This window comes from Lytechinus pictus, chromosome 17 (assembly GCF_037042905.1).
Source record: "Lytechinus pictus isolate F3 Inbred chromosome 17, Lp3.0, whole genome shotgun sequence".
NCBI lineage: Eukaryota > Metazoa > Echinodermata > Echinoidea > Temnopleuroida > Toxopneustidae > Lytechinus > Lytechinus pictus.
This window is the reverse complement of record NC_087261.1, coordinates 2,069,429-2,095,208: the sequence shown is the minus strand read 5'-3', so window position 1 is coordinate 2,095,208 and position 25,780 is coordinate 2,069,429. Positions and strand designations below refer to the sequence as shown.

Genomic DNA, 25,780 nt, shown 5'->3' with positions numbered 1-25,780 from the left:
GAAATATTGAATATTCTAATTTTCTCCTTGTTGTCAAGTGAAACAACGATTTATTCCCCCCTGAACATGTGGAATTAGCATTGTTTAATACTATATGGTTCATTCAACTTGGTCCTTATTATGGAATTTGTTTTAAAAAAATGAAATATTGTATAATTCAAACAATAAAAAACAAAATAGTGAGTGAGGGACATCATCGACTGTCTCATTTGCATGTCACTGAGTTGTGCATATCACTGTTTGGTGAAAAAAGCAAAATTTTAAAATGTCATAACTTTTTTATTTTACATCCGATTTTGATGAAATCTTCAGCATTATGCTAGATTGACTTTTCTCTATTAATTGAAATCAAATTTTTTGGGGATGGACTTGACCTTTAAATACCACCCCTCCCCCTGTTTACCACTACTAATAAAGCATTGTAATTTTGGTAGATAGTTAGTAGAGAAATATTAACAACTTTAAAGGGGCGACGCTAAGCAAGAAATGTAACTCAGTACCACGTTAATTTTGTGTAAAACGTTGGAAATGAAGCGACACGTTACAGAAATTAGGGCAATCTTATTTTTGAAATACGAAGTCATTTTAGGCAGATGAAGTAATACTCTAATAGTTGCAACCGCCCTCAGCACCCCCAAGACTTTCCTTGGGGGTGCTGTGCGCGTATTATTTTCCATAGGCAGCACCCCCTAGAATACTGAATGATGAATTTTCAGATCTAAAGGTACAAAAACGTGAAATTTAAGCCACTTTTTCCACATTTTGTAACTGTTTTTACAGGGACATATTTATGTACAAAAGACACATCAGCATGGAAAGTTTGGAGTGCATAGTTTTGCACATGATGTGCAATACAATTGTAGTTTTGCTTCGTTAAAATGCTGTGAAAGTGTACCGTACATCTTCCGATCACAAATTTAACAACCCGCAAAAATGTCGGGACCCCCGCGATTTGCGAAACATTCTGTACGCAAAAATAACAGATTGTACAGTAAGTCTAACTAAAGAGGATTGCACACTATAATCTCCAAACGATGAAAAATATTATAAATACAGGAGGGGCCTACAGGTACAACAAGCAAGCTTTTGTGCCTGTCCTGTATACATGTACAGCTAACAGATCTCTCATCGATGTAAGAACCTTTTTGCCCTTTTGTTGTTGCCGAACATGAATGTGCAATGACCTGTCTGTATGTTTCCTGAATGAGGAAGAGAATAATTTTTATTTTTCCTTCCATCAACTAGTTGTACACTTTCTGATATGTGTTAAAAAAATGTAAAAAATAATGTAACGAAGATGACCTACATTTTGGAGGGAAATCTTTTTTTTGCTTGTCAAATTTCCGTCAGCACCCCCAGTCAAAAAAGGGGTCATTCCCATCGTTCCCATGCGGGCCCGTGGTTGCAACCCAATAAAAAACAAGTTAACGAAAATTAGAATGTTTCCATTTGTGTCCAAAGTTGCTAAGCTATTCTGAGGGAAATAATAATCAAGGATTCTACGTGTTCGTGTGCTTACACTGAAAGAAAATAAGGGAACAAAAATGATATAGAAGTTACACGAAAATATAAGGCACGAAAAACATTGAAATTATTCTATTTTTATTCATTTATCATACACAGTACAAAATAAGCTCAAATATTCAAACTTCGATATTTTTTTTATTTTCTTGATATTTTTAATAAACCCCCACAAACAAATTGTGTAAATATATAGTTATTAATCTAATCTTGGTATAATGTTTTTATATTTACATGGCAAAATAAAAAGGTTTTACTTTCCTAAGCTATAACAGTAATAATTGCTTTTCTTTAATATATATTTAAAGTTCAAGTCCACCCCGGAAAACTGTTGATTTGAATAAATAGAGAAAAATTAAACTACAATAACGCTGAAAATTTCATCAAAATCGAATGTAAAATAAGAAAGTTATGACAATTTAAAGTTTCGCTTTATTTTCACAAAACAGTGATATGCACAACTCAGTGACATGCAAATGGACAGTCGATGATGTCCCTCACTCACTGTTTCTTTTTTTTCTTGTTTAAATTATACAATATTTCATTTTTTAAAGATTTGACAATAAGGACCAAATTGACTGAACCATATAGTATTAAGCAATGTTAGTTCCTCATGTTCAGGAAGGAATTAATTGTTTCACTTGACAATGAGGAGAAAATTAGAATATTTTATATTTCATATAATAAAACACAAAAGAAATAGTGAGTGGATGATGTCATCAGTCTCCTCATTTGCATACCGACCAGGATGTGCATAACTGTTTTGTGAAATTAAGCAAAACTTTAAGATGTCATAACTTTCTTATTTTACATCCGATTTCGATGAAATTTTCAGTGATATGCTTGTTGGATTTTTCTCTTTTAATTCAAATCAATTTTTTTTGGGGGTGGACTTGTCCTTTAAGGAGCTTATCTGTTGCAAGTTAATATGTACAAAGTATAATCTTAGATGGTTACTCTCATATACGTTTATTAACGTCTTGAATACTCTGCAAAGTGGATATGAGCGCTTATATAAGTTGCATATTTGTATTAACATTGTAACTAACTGGCAAATACTGAATAAGTAGCGATGGTTCGTTTACCGTTTGTTGATAAGTTTCTGTACAAGGAAATAATTATGGCCCTGGGGGTGCTGAAATACCGCCAAGATATTCCTTTGGGGTGCTTCGTGAATTCTGGTAGGTGGGATCAAATGGAGGAATGTAACCAAAATGACCTTCATTTTGAATATAAACTTTTTCTTTTTTTGCTTGTCAAATTTCTCGGGAGAGAAATGACCTTTTTTAGTGAAACTCCCCTTTTTAGGGGGGGGGGGGGGGGGCTTGTCAAATTTCTTGGGACCAAAGTGACCTCCATTTTAGTGACCCCGCCCCTTCTTTTTGGGGGGGTGGGGGGTTGTGAAATTTATATCAGCACCTCATTTAAAAGAAACGTTCCAGGCAAGGCCCTGGAAAGAATGTTGGATTATCCAACTGACTGATCTTACATTTCTTATGAAATATCTTTTTGATAAAGTTCAAAGGTTCATGCATATTCCAAGGTATATTCGTCTTCTGATCCAATTGATTTCTTCATAGTATATATATATATGCCGTTGCTCATCCTATATCCATAAGTTTCTTATTGTATCCACACAAAAAAGCTTTATTCGGTAATCGATTGATATAAAATATTTTCTACCATCCCACTCTCATTATCATCGGGATCTTGGTTTAACTGTCTTTCTAGCACATAGTATTTTGGTTCTCCATTCTTTGGGCTCTTCACAGAATCTCCTCGGCTTCTGGGCGTGTTCTCATACAACGACTCCTGTTTGGTTTCTGTAATCACTTCCGGGTCATTCGGTGTCAGCACCCGGATCGATCCGTTAGGCTCGTAATCGACTGCTGGACTATCCGGATGGATTGGAGGAGCATTACCCGGTCGGATATCGGGCTGCGAGTCTGCGATTACAGTTTTATTTGAAGAATCAGGGTTTTTCATTGAACTCGTGCAACTTTTGACGGAAATTGTATCTTCTGCGCTGGTGGGTGGGGCTTCTAAGAATCCGATAGTCGATTCGGGTATTTCCGTCACGTTAGCGTAGTTTTGATAACAGTTGTTGGGGTTGTGATTTTCGTAAGGGTTCATGACGATGACGTTGACGACCGCAGGCCGGTCCTCAAACAGAAGATTGTAATGATCCTCATCACCAAAGTCCTCTGAGGTAAAACCTACGATAGGAAACCATTCAAATGACATGTGTGAAAGACAATGAGGATTGGGAAATGAAGTAGAAACCGATTAAACAACAAATGTGGGGGAGAACGGAGACGATAGTAGATGACAAAGTTTTCGGTCTCACCGTGTAAGATAGTCCCGGAAAGGCTCTTGTGTTATCATTCGGATAGAAGTTCAAGAAAAAAAACCTGGTGGTCTCACCAACAGTTCTTTTATGAACTATTATCTTTTCCAAGAACTAATACTAGTATCTGAATTCTGGAAAATTACTCAGCAATCCCTTTCAGGACTATCAGGACTAAGGTGAAACCGAAAATTTTATCATCTATTCTCACAACTATACAGGCCAATAATGGATAAGGCTATATCATTCCAATATGATTAATGGAGAACTCAGATATTTTATTAAAAGTTGTTCTTTATTTCGATTTATCTATAGGATCTTGGGTCATTACATTGAACATGTTGATTGCTGTGATTATAACCCAGAATGATTTTCAGAAATGCTTGTTTGACATAGGCCTGATCATAAATTACAACTGCGTTGCTGAATATTGTATACAGCCTGCAAATTTAGCACAAATAGAGAACAAATTGTTCAGTTCATTGTTTTCCTGTTTGTGTTTTACTCAGATAACCTGTGAAATAAAAATATCACCTTTCGTTTGGACCGATCTACACTTTCCATCCGGGTGTCCTCGAAAAACTCTCTTTGGCGACTGAACGGAAGGGGCGTATCCTTTTGGAAGTCCACCCATGACGGAAGGTTTGGTGACGTAAGTGTAGAGGCCGTCGTGGAGCTTCGAATCTCGTTCCCCGTGCTCGACGTAGATGTGGTTCAAGGAACATTCCACTGAGCTCTCGGCGTTGAAGGACGAGTTGGAAAATACTTGAGTCTGTGCCAGCACAGGATGGGTGCCGCTCTCCCCGTGTTTACCTGAGTGACTTAATTGAAAATGATAGAGTTTCCTAATGATTACGATTTTATTTATAATTAAGGCATAGTAAATAAGTAATGTGTTATTGTTACTGGTATCTTTCTACCGTAATCTTACTACTCGTTAACCTTCGTCTATCAAAATGTGTATCTTCATCTTTTAAAAATACTTTTAAACAAATTTACCCGAAGGTGACGAGAATGTGTCAGAGATATATGTACTATTAGGACATACTGAAAATTTACATAGCCATAAAACTATACTTAAACCAAAGGAACGGTTCTCTTATCATGTTTAATGTTTAACCTAAACGTTCAGCTGTAGGCCTATATTAAGTTAATAACGTCACTTTACTAGCCGATGACGAATTGCCTTTGACCTTGGACAGCCTCGCCTTTGGCAATTCACGATGACGACGGTTTTGTTTCGTGTAGCGTCCTGAAGACGCTTGTGCGTCGAAGGTTTCACTTTCTCTATACAAGAAGAAAACATCACTTACTGACGTCGTCGAAACACCAGAACGAGGAGAATGAAGGCGACGATGAGAAAGGATGTCGACATGACAATGGCCAGAGGAAGCAAATAGGCTACAGAGAAATGGTAACAAAAAGACACAAAATGTGTCGGCGTTACTTCAAATCATCATAATGATACGTACTTGAGAAGGCACGGTGCACAACCCCTCCCCCATTTTGTGGCTTGTTAGAATTTTTTTGAAAGAAAAGGTGATTCCAGAAATGAGAATGACCTTTGGCCTTCTTTTTGGTGGAAATAAGCCTCCAAGTCATATATAAAGCCCAACAAAAAATATACTTCAGTTTTTTATTATTTTTTTTATAGCTTTGATTCTGTTTTGCTCAATCTTATTACTGTTTCATTAATGTGTATAGCGTGGGCGGTGTTACCCATGTGCCCTTTAGATATGTCCTCGTTTGTGTATGGATTGGTTGTGTCATTTGCACCTGAATTTATTCACATTTCCAAGCGAGGGCCATCACACTCACCCGATAGTGTGTTCCGGGGTTTTAAATTATTTGTCTTCTAAAAAATAGTCAGATTTAGTATTAGCTTTATAGGTGGGGAAAACATGGTTTGCCAACATGCGTGCTGATAACGAAATTCATGATTTAATATAAACACTGATGACTGCAAATCAAGAAACATACACAATCAATCGTTCCCACGTGCCTCGTGACCCCGGCATCAACATTCGATTACATTAAGACAAGGACTGCTAGCTGTCAAAAAAGATGACTAGATTTGGAATGTCCTTGTTAAAAGAAAAGTTACGCATGATGTAGTCTAAACCCAAGTGACATTTTAGTCTGAATTTAGTTTGAAAGAAGCAGTTTAACTTTACAGGACCCCCTTGAATTGAAAGGTGAGATTTAAACATCGGCATAGTTTCAGTTGGCAAAGAAAAAATGGAAAAGGGATGGGTACTAGTAAATGGTAAGATGAAAGACAATTCTAGCTCTTCTTAATGCCCCTTTCACAATTGACGTACGACCTGTTTACGACCACCTGCAACAGTTTTTTCTTGTTGTTGCACGATCGATCCCTTGGTGTCTTGCGAGCACTCGCAGTCGTTGTAGACGATCGCACAAAGTCGAGGTGGTCGGAGGTGATCGTGACTGGTCGCATCTGAACTTTGAACATGTTCAAAATCCAAACGCGATCAAATACGATTGATTCACTCGCAACAGGTCGTACCATCGGTCGGGCGATCATCGTGTGAGTGTTGTTCAACGTTGTACGACTTGGTGCGAGAGGTGGCACAACTAAGTATAGTCGCATTTAGTCGAGTGGAGGTCGTACAACACTTGCACATGTGCTGGAGACCTACAGAGACCAGTCTTGCGACTGGGTGCGATAATATGAGACTGTTGCAAGACCGATCGAAATTACGGCTTACTACATTCCACTACCGTCGCATTCGCATGTATGCGACCGTTCAGCCCCTTTCACAATTGACGTCCGACCAGTTTACGACCGCCTGCAATAGTTTTTTCTTGTTGTTGCACGATCGATCTCTTGGTGTCTTGCGAGCACTCGCAGTCGTTGTAGACGGTCACACGAACTCGAGGTGGTCGTGACTGGTCACATCTGAACTTTGAACATGTTTAAAATCCGAACGCGATCGAATACGATCGATTCACTCGCATCAGGCCGTACCCGGGGTCGTACCATCGGTCGGGCGATCATCGTGCGAGTGTCAACGTTGTACGACTTGGTGCGAGAGGTGGCACAACTAAGAAGTCGCATTTACTTGACTGGAGGTCGTGCAACACTTGCACATGTGCAAGCGACCTACATGTACAGAGACCTGTCTTGCGACTGGTTGCGATAATAATATGGGCCATAAGACTGTTGCAAGACCGATCGCAACGGCTTACAACATTGCACTACCGTTTCATTCGCATGTACTATGCGACCGTTCCACTCGCAATCCCTCGTGCAACACTCGCATGTGATCGCACGAGCACAATAAGAGCATATGCGACTTACTCGTGCAACGGGGTTTACTGGTTGTTTTGTTGTACGACAGCTGTTGCAACTGTGAAAGCCTCTGTGCGATCTTATGAGATGACTAGCGATTGATGCCTGTTGCAGCCTGTCGCACGACCAAAAGGTCGCAAATGGTCGTACGTCAATTGTGAAAGGGCCAAGGGGCTTAAGTAAAACAAACGATTTCGTTTTCCTCTAAATGTGGGGCTTTTGTAGTTGGTTGCAAATTGCAAGTTTCGGTCATCGTACGATTTCATCTACACATTGGACGATACAAAGGGACCAAAGAAAAGTCGTAAAAATGATGTACGGAGATCTTTCATCAATTGCACTGGGGTTGTAAGGAGATCGTATGATTTTGCGTGATCAATATTACGTTCAAACTCGTAAGAGATAGTCCAGGATAGAAGAGGCATAACCTTGTTTTTTTATATATACAATATTTTTTTATGGTTTCTTGTCAATTCGAGGGTGCTGATTACGAATCTGAATGATGCCACTCGTGTAAACTTGAGCATTTTCCACAAATTAGCAAAATCCAATATGGCCGCCAAAATATGCAAATTACCCATGAAAATCATAAAATTGTCCGCACATTGGCTATGAAATTCATGAAATTGTGTGGCAGGAGTGAAATACTCTGTCCAAAAATGATTTTTGACAAAATATTTATTTTCCTGATATTCAAAATGGCCGCCATAGGCCCCTGTATACTCTATTATGTACAATATGAATAGGGAAAACTAATTTTCACAAAAATGAGCACTAAACTGCAAAAAATCGCGATGAATGAACGAAGTAATATATGCAAATCATCATTACTAACGAGATATATCATTTATTATGTCATATATGGGAACATTGCTGTATTTTGATATCTAAAATAGCCGCCACTGGCCCAAACAGTATTGCGTATAATGGCAATGGGGGCCAAACAATTCACAAGAGTGATCACTAAAATGCATATTATTAAGATTAAATGAGTGGAATACTGACTAAAAACATAATTGTTAACAAAATATATTATTAATATGCCATGTATGTGATGAATGTTGTATTTTGATATTCAAAATGGCTGCCAAAGGCCCTAAAAGTATTATGCACAATGAGAAAGAGGAGCAAAGAAATCACAAGAGTGAGCTCTAAAATGCATATATATGTGATAAATTAATGGGATACTGTCTAAAAACGTATTTTCTAACAAAATATATCATTCAGGTTTCAAGTTTGTGTTAAATACTGTATTTTGACTTTCAAAATGGCCGCCATAGACATTAACTGTATTATGTACAATGCAAAGTGGGAAACCAATATTCACAGGAGTGAGCACCATAAATGCACGTAATAGTAATCTATGAGTAAAATATTGTCTGAAAGCATACTTTCTATTAAGATATATCATTTATTCTGCCAGTTAGGTGATAAATACTGTTATTGGAAAGTCAAAATGGCCGCTACAGGCTTAATTACGGTATTATGCACAATGTGAATGGGAACAAATCATTTCAACAGATTTTGGCTTTGCTTGGCCAATTGGTGATGTATGAGTGAAACATTGTCTGAAAACATGATTTATAACAAAATGTATCATATCTTATCTAATTTAGGTGATAAATACTGTATTTCAACATTCAAAATGGCTGCCATATATCCTTTTTGTGAACATTATTTGTCTCCATTCAAATTGCATATTATACGATGAGGGCCTATGGTGGCCATTTTCAATTTAAAAATGCAGCATTTATCACCTTAATTACACAACATTTTGATATATCTCGTTAGAAACCATGGTTTTAGACAATATTTCACCCTTAGATCACAATTCACAATTATATGCAATATTTAGAGTCAAGCAAAGCCAAATTCTGTCAAAATTCTATGTCCCATGTTACAATGTACACAATACTTTTAGGACCTATGGCAGCCATTTTGGATTTCAAAGTACAGCATTTATTACCTCCACGACCAATATGTGATGTATTTAGTTAGAAACCATGTTTAAGACAATATTTTTACTCGTACATCACAGTTATATGCATTTTATGATTCTCACTCTTGTGAAAATTAGTTTCCCTATTCGCATGTTACATAATATAATTAGGGCTTGTAGAGGTTATTTTGAATGTCAAAATACAGTATTTATTACCTATATGGCAGAAGAAATGCTATAATTTATTTAAAAAAATATGTTTTCAAATAACATTTTACTCATACAACAGGATTATATGGATATAGTCAAGCAAATCCAAGTTCTTACAAAATTATATGTCCCCATTCACATTGTAGATAATACTGTTAGTGCCTATAGGGGCCATTTTGAATTTCATAATACAGCATTTATCTCATGCATGACAAAAGAAATGATATGTCTTGCTATGAAACATGTTGTCAGACAATATTTTACTCGTAGATCACAATTACATGCATTTTATGTTTCTTACTCGTGTGAAAATTAGTTTCTCCATTCGCATTGTACATGATAAATATATGGCCTATGGCGGCCATTTTGAATTTCAAAATGCAGCATTTATCACATAAATGGCATATTAACAATTATGTTTTTAGTCAGTATTCCACTCTTTATCTTAATAATATGCATTTTAGTGCTCACTCTTAATTGTCTTTTTTTTTTGGCCCCGGCCATTGCCATTGTACATAATACTGTTTGGGCCAGTGGGCTATTTTAGATATCAAAATACAGCAATGTTCCCATTATGACATAATAAATGATATATCTCGTTAGTAATGTTGATTTGCATATATTACTTCGTTCATACATCGCGATTTTTTGCAGTTTGGTGCTCATTTTTGTGAAAATTAGTTTTTCCTATTCATATTGTACATAATAGAGTATACAATGGCCTATGGCGGCCATTTTGAATATCAGGAAAATAAATATTTTGTCAAAAATCATTTTTTGAGAGAGTATTTCACTCCTGCCACACGATTTCATGCATTTCATAGCCAATGTGCGGACAATTTTATGATTTTCATGGGTAATTTGCATATTTTGGCGGCCATATTGGATTTTGCCAATTTGCGGAAAATGCTCAAGGTTACACGAGTGGCATCATCCAGATTCGTAATCAGCACCCTCGAATTGACAAGAAACCATCAAAAAATATTGTATATATAAAAAAACAAGGTTTGGTCAAGTTTCTATGGGGCCTATCCTGGACTAAGATCGTGTGATCACCGTAGAGAGGATGTGTAATCGTACAATAATGTCACCGACAATGTATTTTGAATGCTACGATCTTGGAAACAATATCATAGTGGCTACAAAGACCGAGAACTCGTACGGAAATCGTACAATCATCGCACGCTACGTATACTCAGATCGTGCAAATGAAATGATGCAAATGGTTCAAAGCCCGGTGCACACCACACGGTCTGTTGCGATCCACTTTTTACAGAAATTGTAATAGAATTTGATATGAACCCTTTAACCTATGAAGTCTTTAACCACGCAAAATTCCGAATAATGGCATGAATACACTAAAATACAATTTCCATGCATTTTGGGCCCCACTGTAGAAAAGCAGTTATAAACGGTTGCAAATTTAAGCCGATTTGGAGTTTACTCCGACTTAATTGGAGTAGAGCAGAATTCTTTTTTTTTTTTTTTACATTCACAGTTTATCGAACTTCAAATAAAATTATTTTACTTCTTGGAACTTTCACTATTTATTGCAAACTGCGAGTTGTTCAAAACTGGCGTCGGAATCGAATCGTGTGGCGGACATTACGATGATTATAGACTAAATGTAAACAGAACATTCAGTGCCCTAGTTTACCTAGTATTTGATGCAAACTTGAAAAGAAAACTAAGGCAAATCATGCTTACTGGATTGGCTCGTTGCTGATGGCGGAGAAGGCGTTCCAAATGCAGAAGGAAGTGTCGCGTGCAAAGGGATCGTGCTCCATGACTTAATGAATGTGGGCGTGGTGCAGCATGCACGTGACTTACTCTCTATCTGATGGGTGATGGGTGAGTGTGTTATCAAACCTTCAGATGTGATCTGACCAGGAGATGGGGTGGTCGTCATCGGAGTGGTAGTAGGTTCCGATGTGGTGGTGGTGGTGGTGGCGGCAATCGTAGTCGGAGTCGTAGGGGTAGTGGGTTTGGTTGTAGGTTTCGTGGTAGTGGGTCGAGGAGTCGAGGTGGTCACCACGACTTTTGGTTTGGCAAACAGATTCCCCATGTCTCTGATGAAATATAACAGAAAGGGAAATCAAACAAAAAACTATTACCAAAATTATCAAACATTGAACTCATGAGAATTAAGTAATTAGTTGATAACTTCTTATTTACTCTGTGTCTATCCAATATCTTTATCAACTTTTTTTAATCGCTGAAACTGTTTCTAACTAGTTTAACTCTAACCGAAAACAATAATATAGCTACATATAACTTTTGCAACTAGAGGCTATGTCAAAATAAGTATCATCATTTAATCTTTAGCTTCTAATTATATAGACTTTCCTTGGAAAGTAATACATAAAAAAAATGTTTACCGTTTCTGGAGTTGATAACCTTCATTTTACAAGGCAGATTTTGGGGGAGGAAAATTTAGACTGTTTTTTATTTGCTTGGCAGACTTTGTTGGAAGAATTGTTGATGTTGTTTGGAGTAGAAAACACTTTTCAAGCTTTGTGTGGCAGATTGCCCATTCTACCTCCATGATGGACTGTCTTGTTGACGAAAACAATTTTTTTTCCGAAAAGAACCCCTTATAAAAAACGCTTGTATGGGTGTGATGGAAGTCTTGGTCTAGTGGTTACGACTCTTGTCTTTCAATCAGAGGGGCGCGGGCTCGAATCCCAGCCATGGTGTGTTTTCCTTATATACCGTATTCAACTTTGAATGAAATTGAATGTCAAGTTTAGAAATTAATATTTGTTTAGCTTTTAATTAACATGAAAATATCCTTAAGGACGTTCCACAGTTATGTTTGTGCGCATTATGATCTGCGCATAGTTTACACTCTGCGCGCTGACGTCACAATGGATGAACAGGTGATTAATTAGCTGCGGGTATTAGCTGATTTTTCTCATCTTCTGCACTTTAACTGCAGATCCGATGCGTTATTTCATGAAGCTAAAAAATGAAATTATTCCATGGACCATTCAAAAAAATATTCTCTACAATTTCAAAATACTTCACTCTGCAGTACTGCCAAGCATCACGAATATTACCCCGAGTTTGAATAAATGGTAGAGTGGTTTTGATTTTTTCTTCACATAGATACTAAGCATTCGGCGCATTTTTGGTGTTTTAAAAAGCACATTTGCTCTAATGAAAATGCTGATAGTTTAAAAACAAGCACATGAACCCCTATTTTTTTATGTCTGTACCTCTTAGGCATACCTTCCTCTACAACTCTGCAAATGTTGGTGAAAATGACATGGATTTTGAATATAGTGCAGCATTTATTGTACGTTTGTAGTTTGTTACTGAAATTTTACATTTTTTAGATTGGGATTTTGCTATCTTTTACGCCATTTTTAAGAACTGACAGTGCTGTTAAACTTAAAATTGCAAACAAATAGCACTATAAATAGATTCTCCATTCTAACGATAAAATTATCAACTTTCTTGCGAAATTTGATGACTTTTTCATGTATTTTGACTGAGTAATAGAGGTTTAAACTCATTGTAGTAATCTTGGGCGGTCTAAAAATGCCAAATTCTTTTGAATGCGCAATTCTTAAGAACATCAATTTGGGTGAACTTTGAAGCTCTATAGCAAAAAATCAAGCACATGGACCTATGTTAATTTTTGCAAATTTCGAATATTAAGGTTCTAAAGTATCTATGTGCAAAGTTTGGTGAAAATGACATGGATTTCACTTTAACTGTGGAACGTCCTTAAGGGCAATCCATTTCTTCTTATACTGAACTCTTTTGCACTTTTAAAATGGTCAATCAGTGTTTTTTTTTTTCAAATCCTTAACCGTCTTTGAGTCCTTTTTTATGTTGTCCTTTAAACATTTGACATTAATGTTCAAACTATATGGTGGTCACGAGAATACCGAGTCGTGTGTAAGTGAAAACTACCAAACATGCATGTGTTATTTTTTATTGACCAATAATTGGCGATGAAGTATCAATCGTGCTTATTATTGGACAACGAAACGCATGTAACTACGTTTGCCAGAGTAGCTCTGAAAATAATTTAACCAATCAAAATTTAAACATTATCCAACATTAATGTGACAAATATTGGTCAGAATACTACCAGCAGTTTTTTTTACACTGGGCATGATCAACGCAGTGTACGGGAATCTAACGAACAATTTGTTGCTAAACGAAATTTACCAATTATTTTGAAAATGTGTGCCAAATACGTCTTTATTTGTTTTTATAATCCAGTTATGTAGAACGGAAATCAAACATACTTTTGCATTGCATTGCTAATATTTAAAAACTGATTTCTTTTCTTGATTATTATCTCCTCTATAATCAGTGGCGTACAGATGGGGGGCTTTGGGGCGCTTGCCCCCCCCCCCAAAAAAAAATAATAAAATACAAATTTCACGACCAAGAAAAAAAGAGAGAAGGGTGAAATATGATATTATTTAATATTATGTCAAACTCTATCACAAAATTTGGTTTATTTAATAAAAATGTAATTTTTTTTGCTCGCTCACTTTGCTCGCCAGCAGTTTTTTTAAATAAAAATGTTACACCATACGCCATATCTGGCCCTCTCAAAATTGTTGGCTCATTACGCCACTGTCCAGAATATCAAAGCGAGAAAGTATGAATGTTGACTTTCAATGTTTATTAACTAACCACAGCAACAACGGGTTGAACCGGATGTAAAACATAACGCTTCTCACTCAGAAGAAGACAACTTCCGGTTGGATTTCCGGACGGAAATGTTATGGCTGGAATATAACCTATAAATTTGACGTCATAAGATTTACCCATTGAAGATTGTGAGCAACGATTCGAGAAGTATTAATGATTACGGGAAAATTCAATGTTAAAATCAAATTTTTATATTAGTATCTTGTTAAGGGTAAACAAAGAATATGGGGGGGGGGGGGGTGGTCATCAGTCTTCAATTTTTTTTTTGAATGGAGACAATCATCTAACAGAAAAATCTGGGGCGTACATTTTCTCACCCCCCCCCCCCCTTTATCCGCACCTTAATATCAAATTTTGCGATCAAGTCAAAAATTATGTTTTATCTATTCTTGGCTGATGGCTGAAATAAGAATCTACTAATAATAATAATATATTGATAGCATTTATGAGACGCCGATTATCTATAGTTTCCTATTCAATGGCGCACTATATATATATTACCCCGGCTGTAGCTCCAGCTGCTAAAGGCGCTTGGTGCATTCAAGAAATTAATCCTGCCTGGTACCCATTCACCTCACATGGGTTGAGTGAAACACAATTTGGATAAATTTCTTGCTGAAGGAAAACGCGTCGTGGCTGAGATTCGAACCCACGTCCCTCTGATTGAAAGACGAGATTCGTAATCACTAGACCACGACGCCCCCAAATAAATATCTAAACATATAAAAACAAAATTCAAAATATTGTTTTGCTTCAATTTTGCAAAATTCCATTGAATCGGACTTGTAATGCCTTTTAGCCAATGTATTATGCCTTCTTTTTGTAATATATAGGTGTACGAATTCGGTTATGTGGACGGATGTGAAAGAAAAAGAAGAAACACACAATGTACAAAATAGCTTAAAATAGATAAGACTTTTAAGATGTTTTTTTCATCGATTGTAATAACATGAAGCTATTACTTCATGGTAATAATGTAGAATTACAATAAAGCATAGAAATAATTATATTACCGGGCATTAAAAGAAAATTCTTCAAGACTGTTTAATTCTCATTCATATCATTTCGTGTGGATTCTACATACACAATAGTTTATGAAAACGTAGAAAATTACGTGTTTTGGAGAGTATAAATCTTTAAAATAACAATTTCCGTGTTATAAATCATGGACAGTCTAGTGAGTTCATTGACCCTATTACGTCTTGAAGATGCCAATGTACAATCGATGCACGTGCAACAAAGTCACATCGTAATTGTGTCACTTTCAGAGATTTGATACATATATCTTTCATTTTCCTCACATTTTTATTGTTTCTATCTAAATGGAAATAAGAGAGAGAGAAAGTGCAAGAGAGGGGGTGGGGTCGTAATGATTAACGTTTTTGGGAGAGAGAAAATAAAGACAGAGAGATGGCGAGAGACCGGAATATCTAGAGTGAGAGAGGGGGAGGGTTTAGACAAAATGAGTAAACGCAAAAAAGCGAGGAAAAAATGGTATCCGCTTCCGCTTTTTTTATATAGCGCTTAATACATCTGAACGACGTGTCTAAGCGCTTTACAGATATATTATTACCCCGGTCATCGGATTCAATAATCAGTCATTCCCGCACGCAATGTGTGCACATCCTTCACTCCCTGGGGAGTATTCCAGTCAGTCGCCGGTAAGGCGCACACAGTACTGGACAAGCTACAATGACTTTCACATCCTACTGGGTACCCATTTAGCACCTAGGTCGAGAGTGGCAAAGTGTGGTTTAACGCCTTGCCAAAGGACGCCAGACCGTGGTGGGATTCGAACACACGACCCTCTGTTTACAAGGCGAGAGTCAGAACCACTACACCACGGCTCCTCCAAAAGCTGTTTGATTTGAACTATTTATGTATATGGAAAATTAATATCTTAAAATGTATTCAACACAGCATGGGGCGAATAAAAAATAAGAGTATGCCTAAATATTATTTTTAATCGAATGAAACAACTCGATTTTATTTTAGTGAAAAAAATCAATGCATTCATGTGATATTTGGTAATTACTGTCTCTACTTATACTATATACAAACCTTTAAGATTAAGTAATAGTCTCAGAAAACAGAGATTATTTCAATTTAAAAACCTTGATATAACCGGGGTTTAAACTTCTTTCAAGTGCATGTTGCAAGCATGTTGACTGGAGTAATGTGCATCCCATATCTTATCCATCATCAGTTTACATAAATAGCACAACGCTTTTGCCAGGAGGAAACTTGCACAGCTGATATCCTTCTAATATTTCTTTCTTCTTTCATCCCTTCTTTCCATCTTGAAATTCCTATCTCTATTTTCCTTCTCTTGCATATACATCATGCAAGTTTATGAAGTTTGTTTCCTCTTTAAGACATTTTCTTCCTTCTTTGTCGTAAACAATAGCAAGTTGGACAACCAACAAGGGGCGGTCACTTCACGGGGCGGGGGCAAGCACCCCTGGGAATCTTTGAGGAATGAAAAAAGAGGGGATAGGAGAATAGGGAAGAAAAGTGTATACACGTGTAAGTAGAAAAGTACGGAAGTGATTGTATAGTACCCCTGCTATTCAATATTGAAAGAAAAGAGGAAAAACGTCACCCAAAGCCCACCCCCCCCCCATCAAAACACCCTGGTCCCGTCCCTGTTTGCAAATATTCACATCCCTGTAATTCCCCATCATTCCTATTTTCAAACTTCACTCTAAATCAAAATGAAATATTAAATCAAGAATGAAAGGATGGAGGAGTGACAACCCTTTTTTCAGTTTTGGACGCGGGCCGCGCGCGCACTCGTTAAGGGTATCAAAAACACCGATTAAAAAAAGGGTAGTTTTGAAAGACTGGTCAATGGTCAATCGCAGGGTCAAACGTAATTAGGGTATGTTTTTTCCAAAGCTTTTTTTTAAGACTAGCCAAACGTGTTTAGGGTATGTTTTTTCTCCCAAGCTTTTTCCCCGGGGTCATATTCTGGCGACAACTCGTTTAGGGGATAAAATATGTAAATAAAGCCCGCGAAAAACTTGTTTAGGGGGTTATTTTGCACACAGAGAAAAAACTCGCTTAGGGGGTGTTTGAAAATAATTTAACCACGCGTGTGTACAGCAATACATTTGACTGCCCCCCCCCCCCCGGGCAATTGGAATAGGTTGTCACTCTTCCAACCTTTATATTGACGATGTTACATTTCATTTTTAAGAGTGTTCGAATCAATCTTTCAAAATATACAAAAATTATGCTTGGTAACAATTTCTTAGATTGTTAAGTCAACTTCTTGCGAAATGCTTATTTCTAGATGTATAACCTGTTTGACAACGCAAATCCAATATATCACAATTTTCCTTGAGCGATATGAAGATATGTTGATGCATAATGAAAGTCAACACAGGATATATATATCAAGACCAGTGTAAATTCAGGAAAGCGAAATTAGCACAGCTTCCCTCTCAAAACACTCTTTGGGTATAGATTAAGTTTCGGCCATGTCGTCTGTTTACCGACATCAAATAGTGAACTTTTTTCTGTGTACATAAGGAACTAGTTCAGTTGCTGATATACATATATACTTTCTTAAAACACGCTTATCCAATTTGATGAGGATCTGGGGCCCATTTTACAGAGAGTGAGAGATTTATAACTGTTGTAACTTTGCCATAATGGCAACTACTATGGTGACCTTGATTTTGATTTGCTGCTGAGCTATGTTTCCATGGTAGTGCAAAGTTACAACACTTGTAACTCTTTATGAAACGGACCCCAGATCACTTGGAATGTAAACAGATTTGAAAAAAATATATATATGTCCTATAATCATTTCTCATAATATTGATTAATTCTGAGCAGGATCTACATAAAAAGAGAATGAATATGATATTTCAAATTCTGAATAGAAACAAGTTAATCACGAAGTGGATTAATTACGTGATTGATTCGTTTTTACAGTGATTACTGCGCCATACTAGTATGAAGGAGATGGAGGGGGTGGGATGATACCACTATCCTTATCAGTGAATACTATCAGTAGCGTAATAATCTCTTTTTTAAGGGAGCCAAATTATGGCTTATGGGGCAAAAAATTCTAAAAAGCTGCGAGCGAGCGAATTTTTGACCTGTTTGAAGCAAGAATCCAATTTTGTGATAAATTTTGGCGTAACATTCAGAAAATAATTTCATATTTCACCCTTTTTCCATTCCCTTTTCTTTTCGTCCCTCCCTTTTATTCTTAATCTTGATTTGTTATTTATTTTTATATTTATTATTTCATTTTATTTTTATTTATTAATTTTAAATTTCATTTATTTATTCATTTTACCTTATTCATTTATTGTATTACTATCATTATCATTATTACTATTATCATTATTATCATTATATTATTATTATTAGTAGTAGTATTGTTATTATTATTATCATTATTATTATTATCATCATCGTTATTATCTGGGGGAGGAGGACCTCCCATCTACACGCCAGTGTAGGTTCCGGGTTTTAGTTTTATTCAATGGCGATTGAAAGGATATCCGCGAGAAAATCTTCCGGTTAACATGGCTATAATGAATAAAATAAGTTTTACTATCGCTGATTTTGAGCCTATTGTAGGACTTACAATGTTTAGTACCAGAACCAGAAGCGACTGAACTTGTTTTGACCTTTTTTATGAAAAATATTGTTTTGAGATATATTTTAACACAATATTCAGAAAATAATATCAAATTTCACCCCTCATCCTTTTCTTGTCTCCTTTTTTTTTGGGGGGGGGGGCTGCGAATTGCCTATAATAATCATTTTCTAATAATATTCTATCAAAAGGCGTAAATCATCTTTAAAAAAGAAAATAATGTCGTTTTCAGATTCAAAGCGACCTACTTTGCCTTTAAAGATTTGAAGGGTGTTTTCTGGAATTTTGTCAAAATTATAATATCATCAACTATTTGGAACTTCTAAGAATGAAGATGTGAAATAACCGTTGCTATATATACTTGACTTGGCAGCAGCACAAGGACAAATGTTCGATGTTATTACGTCTCTAAAAATAAATGTAAAAATGAATAAATTATTAAAGGTGTATATATACATGGTCCATCATGGATGTGTGTTTTTTTTTTTTAATTGTAAGACTATATTATACTAGAGAAATGAAGTTAGTTTGAGTAATTAGAGGGCATTTGTTTTGTACATGTATTGTGGAATTGATTAATATGTTTTTGTCAAAGCCCTCCTCCTACCAATTAAGTGCATGGCTACATTAATCTTGACAGACTCTTTACGAATCCATAATTCACGCAGAGGTGCTTGCAGTGGCATGATGAGCCTAAAATTTAAAGGGGTCAAACACTATGTAAAGAACAAATTTTAAAAGTCGCTAGTAAGAAGAAATTTGCATTTTTTTTTAAATTAGAAGCGCTAAGTTGTGATAGACTCTCACCATAATGTTTAGAAAACAATAAAATATTTCAGCCTTTTCTTTCTATTTTTTTCTCTTGCTGGTGGATCCTTTTGGGGGAGAAGGCGCCCCATGCAGGTCAGTAGGTGCTTTTCGAAAAAGTTAAATGAAGATCTGGATTACTGCGCTGGAAGAATAGTTAAACAAGAATGATGCTTCGGAATATATAGGCGCGTAGAGATAAAACTGTATGAATTTATCTGGATCATATTTAAAAATCAGTAGCTATAAACATAATGTTACCTGTCGTAATTTCTTTGAGAGTGAAAATTTGTTGAAACTTTTGAATTTTTATTTGTCATCTTTTCTAAGGAAGTCCTCAGACAATCGATATATCCAATCCAAGAGGAATTGCAAAGAAAGTTGACGGTTAAACTTGCTCTCTTTTATAGCAGGATCCATGATTTGTCGATCAATAGTCGTCTTTCATTTCATTCTTCATCATCTTTTCTTCTGTAGTATGATATTGTTCCTTCACAACCTTTCCTCTCTCTCACGGGATCTATTCATGCCCACACCCCCAAGAGATATTGCTGATTTGCCAGTATTTGTTGTAAACGTTTCCCTTTTGTTTGTTTTGTGAAAGCTTGGAAGTGTTATACATTCACAAAATGATATAATCAAACGAAAAAAGAATCACTTTAAATGGAGTAGAAAGACGAGTACTTCTCAGCCATGAAAACAATATGTGAAGTGCTTTTTTAAAATTATTGTTCTCTTAATTGGGTTATTGTCTGACAGTTTAGTTCCTGGTTCGGATAGATTTCACTATTTTTATTTATATGGCACTGTTCTTTAATCTCTCCTTGTTTCGAAGATGTCATACGATATAATTTTTTTTATCCTAGTTATTATTGTTATATAAACATGTAATCATAACATTAGATTCAGATCAGTTTTCTTAGAAGTTTAAAAAAAGACCGTAAATATCATACAAGTAAATTTGTTTGAAAAGTATAATTTGTAAGTGATAATTGTAATAAACTTCATAATCATTAGTGCTTATTTATTTATTTATTTATTTATCTATCTATTCATTTATTTCGGTTTTCTTTAAACAGGGTACGTACTCTCTTCAGTACATAAAAACTGCTTTTCGAGAGAGCCCTGTTTAGCTCGAAGTGGGTTTAGGTTCAGTGAGGGTTGGACATCGTGGACACTTCTAATACATGCAGGTCTTACTGTTCGAGTTTTTTTTATGACTCCCGTATACATTATACACACATTAATGATTTATAGGCAATTAACGATTTTTCCTTAATAGGTCAAGTTCTTCCAGTTCAACATCATAATCATTCCGAGGTAAGTCAAGAACGAAATGCATAAAAAAGTGAGAGTACTCTTTAACAAATCTTAATTACACATTGGTTAATCTTTGAGGGAAAATAAATACAGACAACCATAACAACTGCTTCCATTTCATATCATCGGACTATGAGGGGCCCGTTTCATAAAGGCTAACAATAACTAATTGTAAATTTGCTATTATTGTAACTACCATGGAAAACCTTAATTGTGATTGGCTGCTGAGCCATGTTACCATGGTAGTTGCCATAGTGACATATGGTTACAATAGTTTTAAGTCTTTGTGAGAAGGGGGTCTAGGATCACAGCAGTAATGGGTAAGAATGAAGGAACAACAGACAGACCAGAGGTCCGTTGCAGAAAGAGTTGCGTTTAAACGCAAGTCAAAAATCAATCGTAAATCCAAAATGCGCGCTGTTGATTGGTTGAAAAATCAAGTTGCACGTGATTTTTAAAATTGCGAGCAGGAAACAATGGGGACGTGAGGCAGACGAGAAAAACCCAGTAACTAACTTTATTATTATCCAGCGCATCCGGGTATTCTGCCGGATTATTATTCACACAAGGTCACCTACGTCTTCCGATTGGTCTGCGACCCGATTTCGTAATAAAACGTAGTAGAATTTGATGCTAATATCGAGATATGGAATATCTCACGGTACGTGTAATATTCTAAATCATCGTACGAATACATAAATCTGTGACTATGCTTTCATCTTTATTAGAATAAAAAGCAAAATTAATACCTCTTTTATAGTCGTAATGACGTCAGAGCAATTGTACCAACGATTGGCTACGATTTAAAACTCATTTGACCTTTACTCTAAAACAAAGGCTTAATCATCCAAAACTATTATAAGTATCCTTACATTTAATTTGAACCTCAATTTAAAGAAAAGATACTCTTCATTCACATTTTCAGAAAATAAGCAATAAATGCGATTTGTTCCACACTGTAAAAACTGTGGTGTTAAAACTGACACCATGCAATTGGTGTTAATAGAGGACCACACCCTAGATATTGAACATAACACCAAAGAGTGTAAATGTAACAACCATAGGTGTTGTAATAACACCTATAGGTGTAAAACTAACACCACCAATTTAACACCGGTGTAAAATCACTGGTGTGGTCCTCTATGTACACCGGTTAACACCACCGTTTTTGCTGTGCAAAATCGGATCGTAGCCCAGTCGTGCGGTGGCTTTTAGACCTGTAAAAGTACCATCCACTGGCGAACAAAATTTTGAGGCCATGAACCCCATAGAATGTTCACGACCAAGAAAAAAGGGCAGAAAAGGAAAGGGAAATGGGGTAAATATGATATTGTGTGTGACTGATCACTTGGCTTGAGAAGGTTCACAGGAGTGGATGAAAGCTCGCCGTAAATATTGATGATAGAAGTTTAAACATTATTTTGAATGAGATATTATTTCTGTCAAAATTTGTCATAAAATTTGATTTAAAAAAATAAATAATTTTTCAGTGCTCGATCGCAGTTTTTTATATATATATATATAAAAAAATACCCACTACAACAAGTCTGCCCCTCAAAATGTTTGGTTCATTGCGCTAATGACACCTTTCCAAAGATACAAGATAAATTGAATAAATCATTATATGAATTTGGTTTCAACTGGCACAGTACATAATTATAGCGAAAACTTCAAAACGCAAGATGTAAATCATGTAGTGCACAATACAGATAAGATGAATACTGTAACTCCATGCATGGCTATTCCTTTTAAGTTATTGTTGATTTCATATTTTAATAACAATTTCTTACTAAGCTACTTTGGTGTCGGAATAATGCAACCCCCAATATTTACACCATTGAAATTACGAGTGCATGGTGTAAAACTCATTCATTGTTGAACAGTGTAAATATATCATCAGCTGTAATGAAAATTTAACTCTTGGTCAATGTTCTAAGCAATTTTTACTCTACGCGAAGTCGTATGGTGTTCATTAAAATTTCGTGCACTTATTGCCAAAACTGAGTTGGTCATGTCGAGTAAGTGAAATTGTTTTTGTGTTCTCATTGACCAAGAATTAACACACATTAACGCATAATTGACACACGTATGGTTAAATTTGATTATAGTTACATGTAATTCGATCTACCGTTTTCAAAGTTGCGATTGAAATGCAATTGATTGCAATTAGCAGTTTGGTAAAAATAACCAGCCTTGTACCGTCTGGATAAAATATAGTTGTGAATATAAACTCTCACCCCCCCCCCGCCCGAAAAAAAAATGCATGGCTGAGCTGGAGTCGACTATTTTCGAGTCAAAATGACTCGGATAGCGAACTCCAGAATTTGTCTCAATTTGAGTAGATTCTCAGGTAATGCTTGACCATTGCAGGTCAAAACTCATTAAGAGGACGAGAAAAAAAAAGTTCAGTCAGTTGACTCTCATGTGATGCATTCTCTACGTTATAGTAAATTTTACTCGGGTATTAAAAAGTTTTGAAAATGTGTAATTAAATGGAAAGCTTACCTTGATATCAAGTTTATCCTATTTAAATTGAGCAAAGATCCAAATATGTTGACCGAAACCTCTTCCAAGGACAATAAAAGCTCAAATAAGAGACAAGCGGCTCCAGTCCACAGACTCGAACTTGGAAAATAATCTTGGCAAGTTTTATCAGTGATGAAAAGGAAGAGTGAAAGGTAAAGCCAACTGAATTAGATTCCTATTACCGTCTGGAGGATTCAGTCGAGAGTGATTTCCTTCAACATAGTTGGAGTGAAGGATACATTATACGAGTAGGCGTGACCGGCCGCACCGTGTAGTTTTAATGGTAAAATGACGTCATAAGTTGCTAAATGTTTATTTTGAATTGGTCTTATGCCATTTCGTCCGATTTCCAACTCGTCTACGATCATCAGTTCGTCCACTATCCACATAATCTAATTGCCATCTCGTCCACTCACAATTTTCGTCTAATAACCAGTTGGTCCAATAGCCATTACAGGGGCGGATCCAGGATTTTTCGAAGGGGCCGGGAGGCACATTTTCCCGAGTAAAAATTTGACAAGCAACAGAAAGAAAAGAAAAAGGTTTCAACCAAAAATTAAGGTGATTTCGTCCAAGAAAAAATTTGACAAGCAAAAAAAAAGGACTTCATTTTCGAAAGTCTGTTTTAAAGGCATTTTTATATTACAAATTTAGTTCTACAAATTACATTACAAATTTAATTTTTATTTGTGCCTCTCAAGGGGGGGGGGGGCGGATCCGCTAGTGGCCATTAGCCAATAGCCATTTATATCATTTCAAATGATATGACTAAATTGCTCCAATTGGTCTAAACGGACTAGTGTTAATTGGGAGAAATGAATAAAAAGAAGTACAACTGGATATGAGACCAAATGGGTATAGACGAACTGGTGATTAGACCATGGAGCTATAATAGCTCCATATGATTAGACGAAGTGATTATTGGACCAAATGGTTGTTGGAACAAATGGTTGTTAGACGGAATGTTGGACGGAATGGCAGTAGAACAAATGAATGTAGACATGGTGATGAGTGGATGAGATGACGAATTTACCTTGCTAAATACTAAAACTGAATCGGAGGCAATAAATAATTTATAAAAAGGTGTTTTAGAATTCAATAAGCCTATTTACCCACTTAAGACGACTAAAGATGGGTGGTAGAGGGAGAAATGCGGTTTTCGGCCCCGTATCACAACGATTAGCGAAAGATCATGGGGTTGATATTACGATTGATTGCATTGATTATTGTGTGTAACCATAATTGTAAAAAAAATCAGCCTCAATCAATTCGCTTAGCTTTGTGTTACAGGACCCGTCCGTCCATTCCGTCGTCGTTCTCTCGAACACTCATTGGCGGCGGAAGCCCAAAAATTGAGGGGGGACCACAAAATTTTTTTGACGAGCAAAAAAAAAAAAGAAGGGTTATCAGCCTAAATTTTTTACGGGGACCACCAAAAAAAATTTGACAAGCAAAAAAATAAAAAAAGTTATCAACCAAAAATTTAGGGGGGGGGGTCGTTCCCCCCACCTCAAATTTGGGGGGGGGGGGGACAGGTCCCCCAGTCCCCCCCGCCTATGCGAACACTAGTCGTTGAACTTCAATCTTCATGAATATGTATAACTGCTGTTCAACCAATTTGATTCAATTCAACTTATGATCTTTGCTCATACATCACTCTGGGTCCCCAGAAAGTTAGAGATTAACACAAATGTTAGCGATTAACGTACGCTTGGTTTTCACAATCAACTGTACATTGTAGTCAATGTAATCAATCGTAGAAGTTCTACAAGTTCTAAGCTTTGTGTTGTGGCCCCCTGATTGTAGTACGTGACAATATGTCTCATATGTATTTAGCTGTAACGACTTAAAATTAAAAAAAATAAAGGTTACCTTTGGCATTTTCATATTTATCAAACTTGCATTTTGATCATCATCAACATCATCTACATTATTATCATAATTATTATTATTATTAATTTTGAAAGTATTATCATTATCAACATTATCAATATCATAATTATTATCATTATTATGATCAATATTGTGGTTATTATCAGTATTATTGTTAATTAATTATAATTATCATTATTCATAATAGGTAAGCCAGTACATCATGTATATACTTTTTACCGACAAACTGTTTTGATGACGTGTATAACTCACATCCTCTTCATTTATTTCTTTCTTTCCTCCATTCCCCATCCCCCCGTTCCTCTCTCTCTCTCTCTTCACACACACATAATCTGGCTTACATACACTCACCCTTGAAACAATCTCTCTACCCATCCCCCACCCCCCTCTCTCTTCACACACACACACACACACACACAATCTGGCTTAAATACCCTCACCCTTAAACAATTTCTCTCCCCATCCCCCACCCCCCCTCTCTCTCTTCACACACACACACACACACACAATCTGGCTTACATACACGCACCCTTGAAACAATCTCTCCCCCATCCCCACCCCCCTCCTCTCTCTCTCTCTCTTCACACACACACACACACACAATCTGGC

The 25,780-nt window shown here is 36.3% G+C and overlaps 1 protein-coding gene across 1 annotated transcript in view; it reads right to left on the bottom strand.

Moving 5' to 3' along the window:
• Positions 1 to 1,592: 1,592 nt before the first annotated feature.
• Positions 1,593 to 25,780, bottom strand: part of LOC129280556 (uncharacterized) — a 27,180-nt gene continuing 2,992 nt past the window's right edge. Inside the window, exons 2-5 of the mRNA XM_064112147.1 lie at positions 11,038 to 11,399; positions 5,182 to 5,269; positions 4,403 to 4,689; positions 1,593 to 3,737 (exon numbers count right to left, since the gene is read on the bottom strand). Coding sequence (XP_063968217.1) covers positions 3,169 to 3,737; positions 4,403 to 4,689; positions 5,182 to 5,269; positions 11,038 to 11,399 — 1,306 coding nt within the window. The 3' untranslated portion in view covers positions 1,593 to 3,168. The remainder of the gene's footprint in view (positions 3,738 to 4,402; positions 4,690 to 5,181; positions 5,270 to 11,037; positions 11,400 to 25,780) is intronic.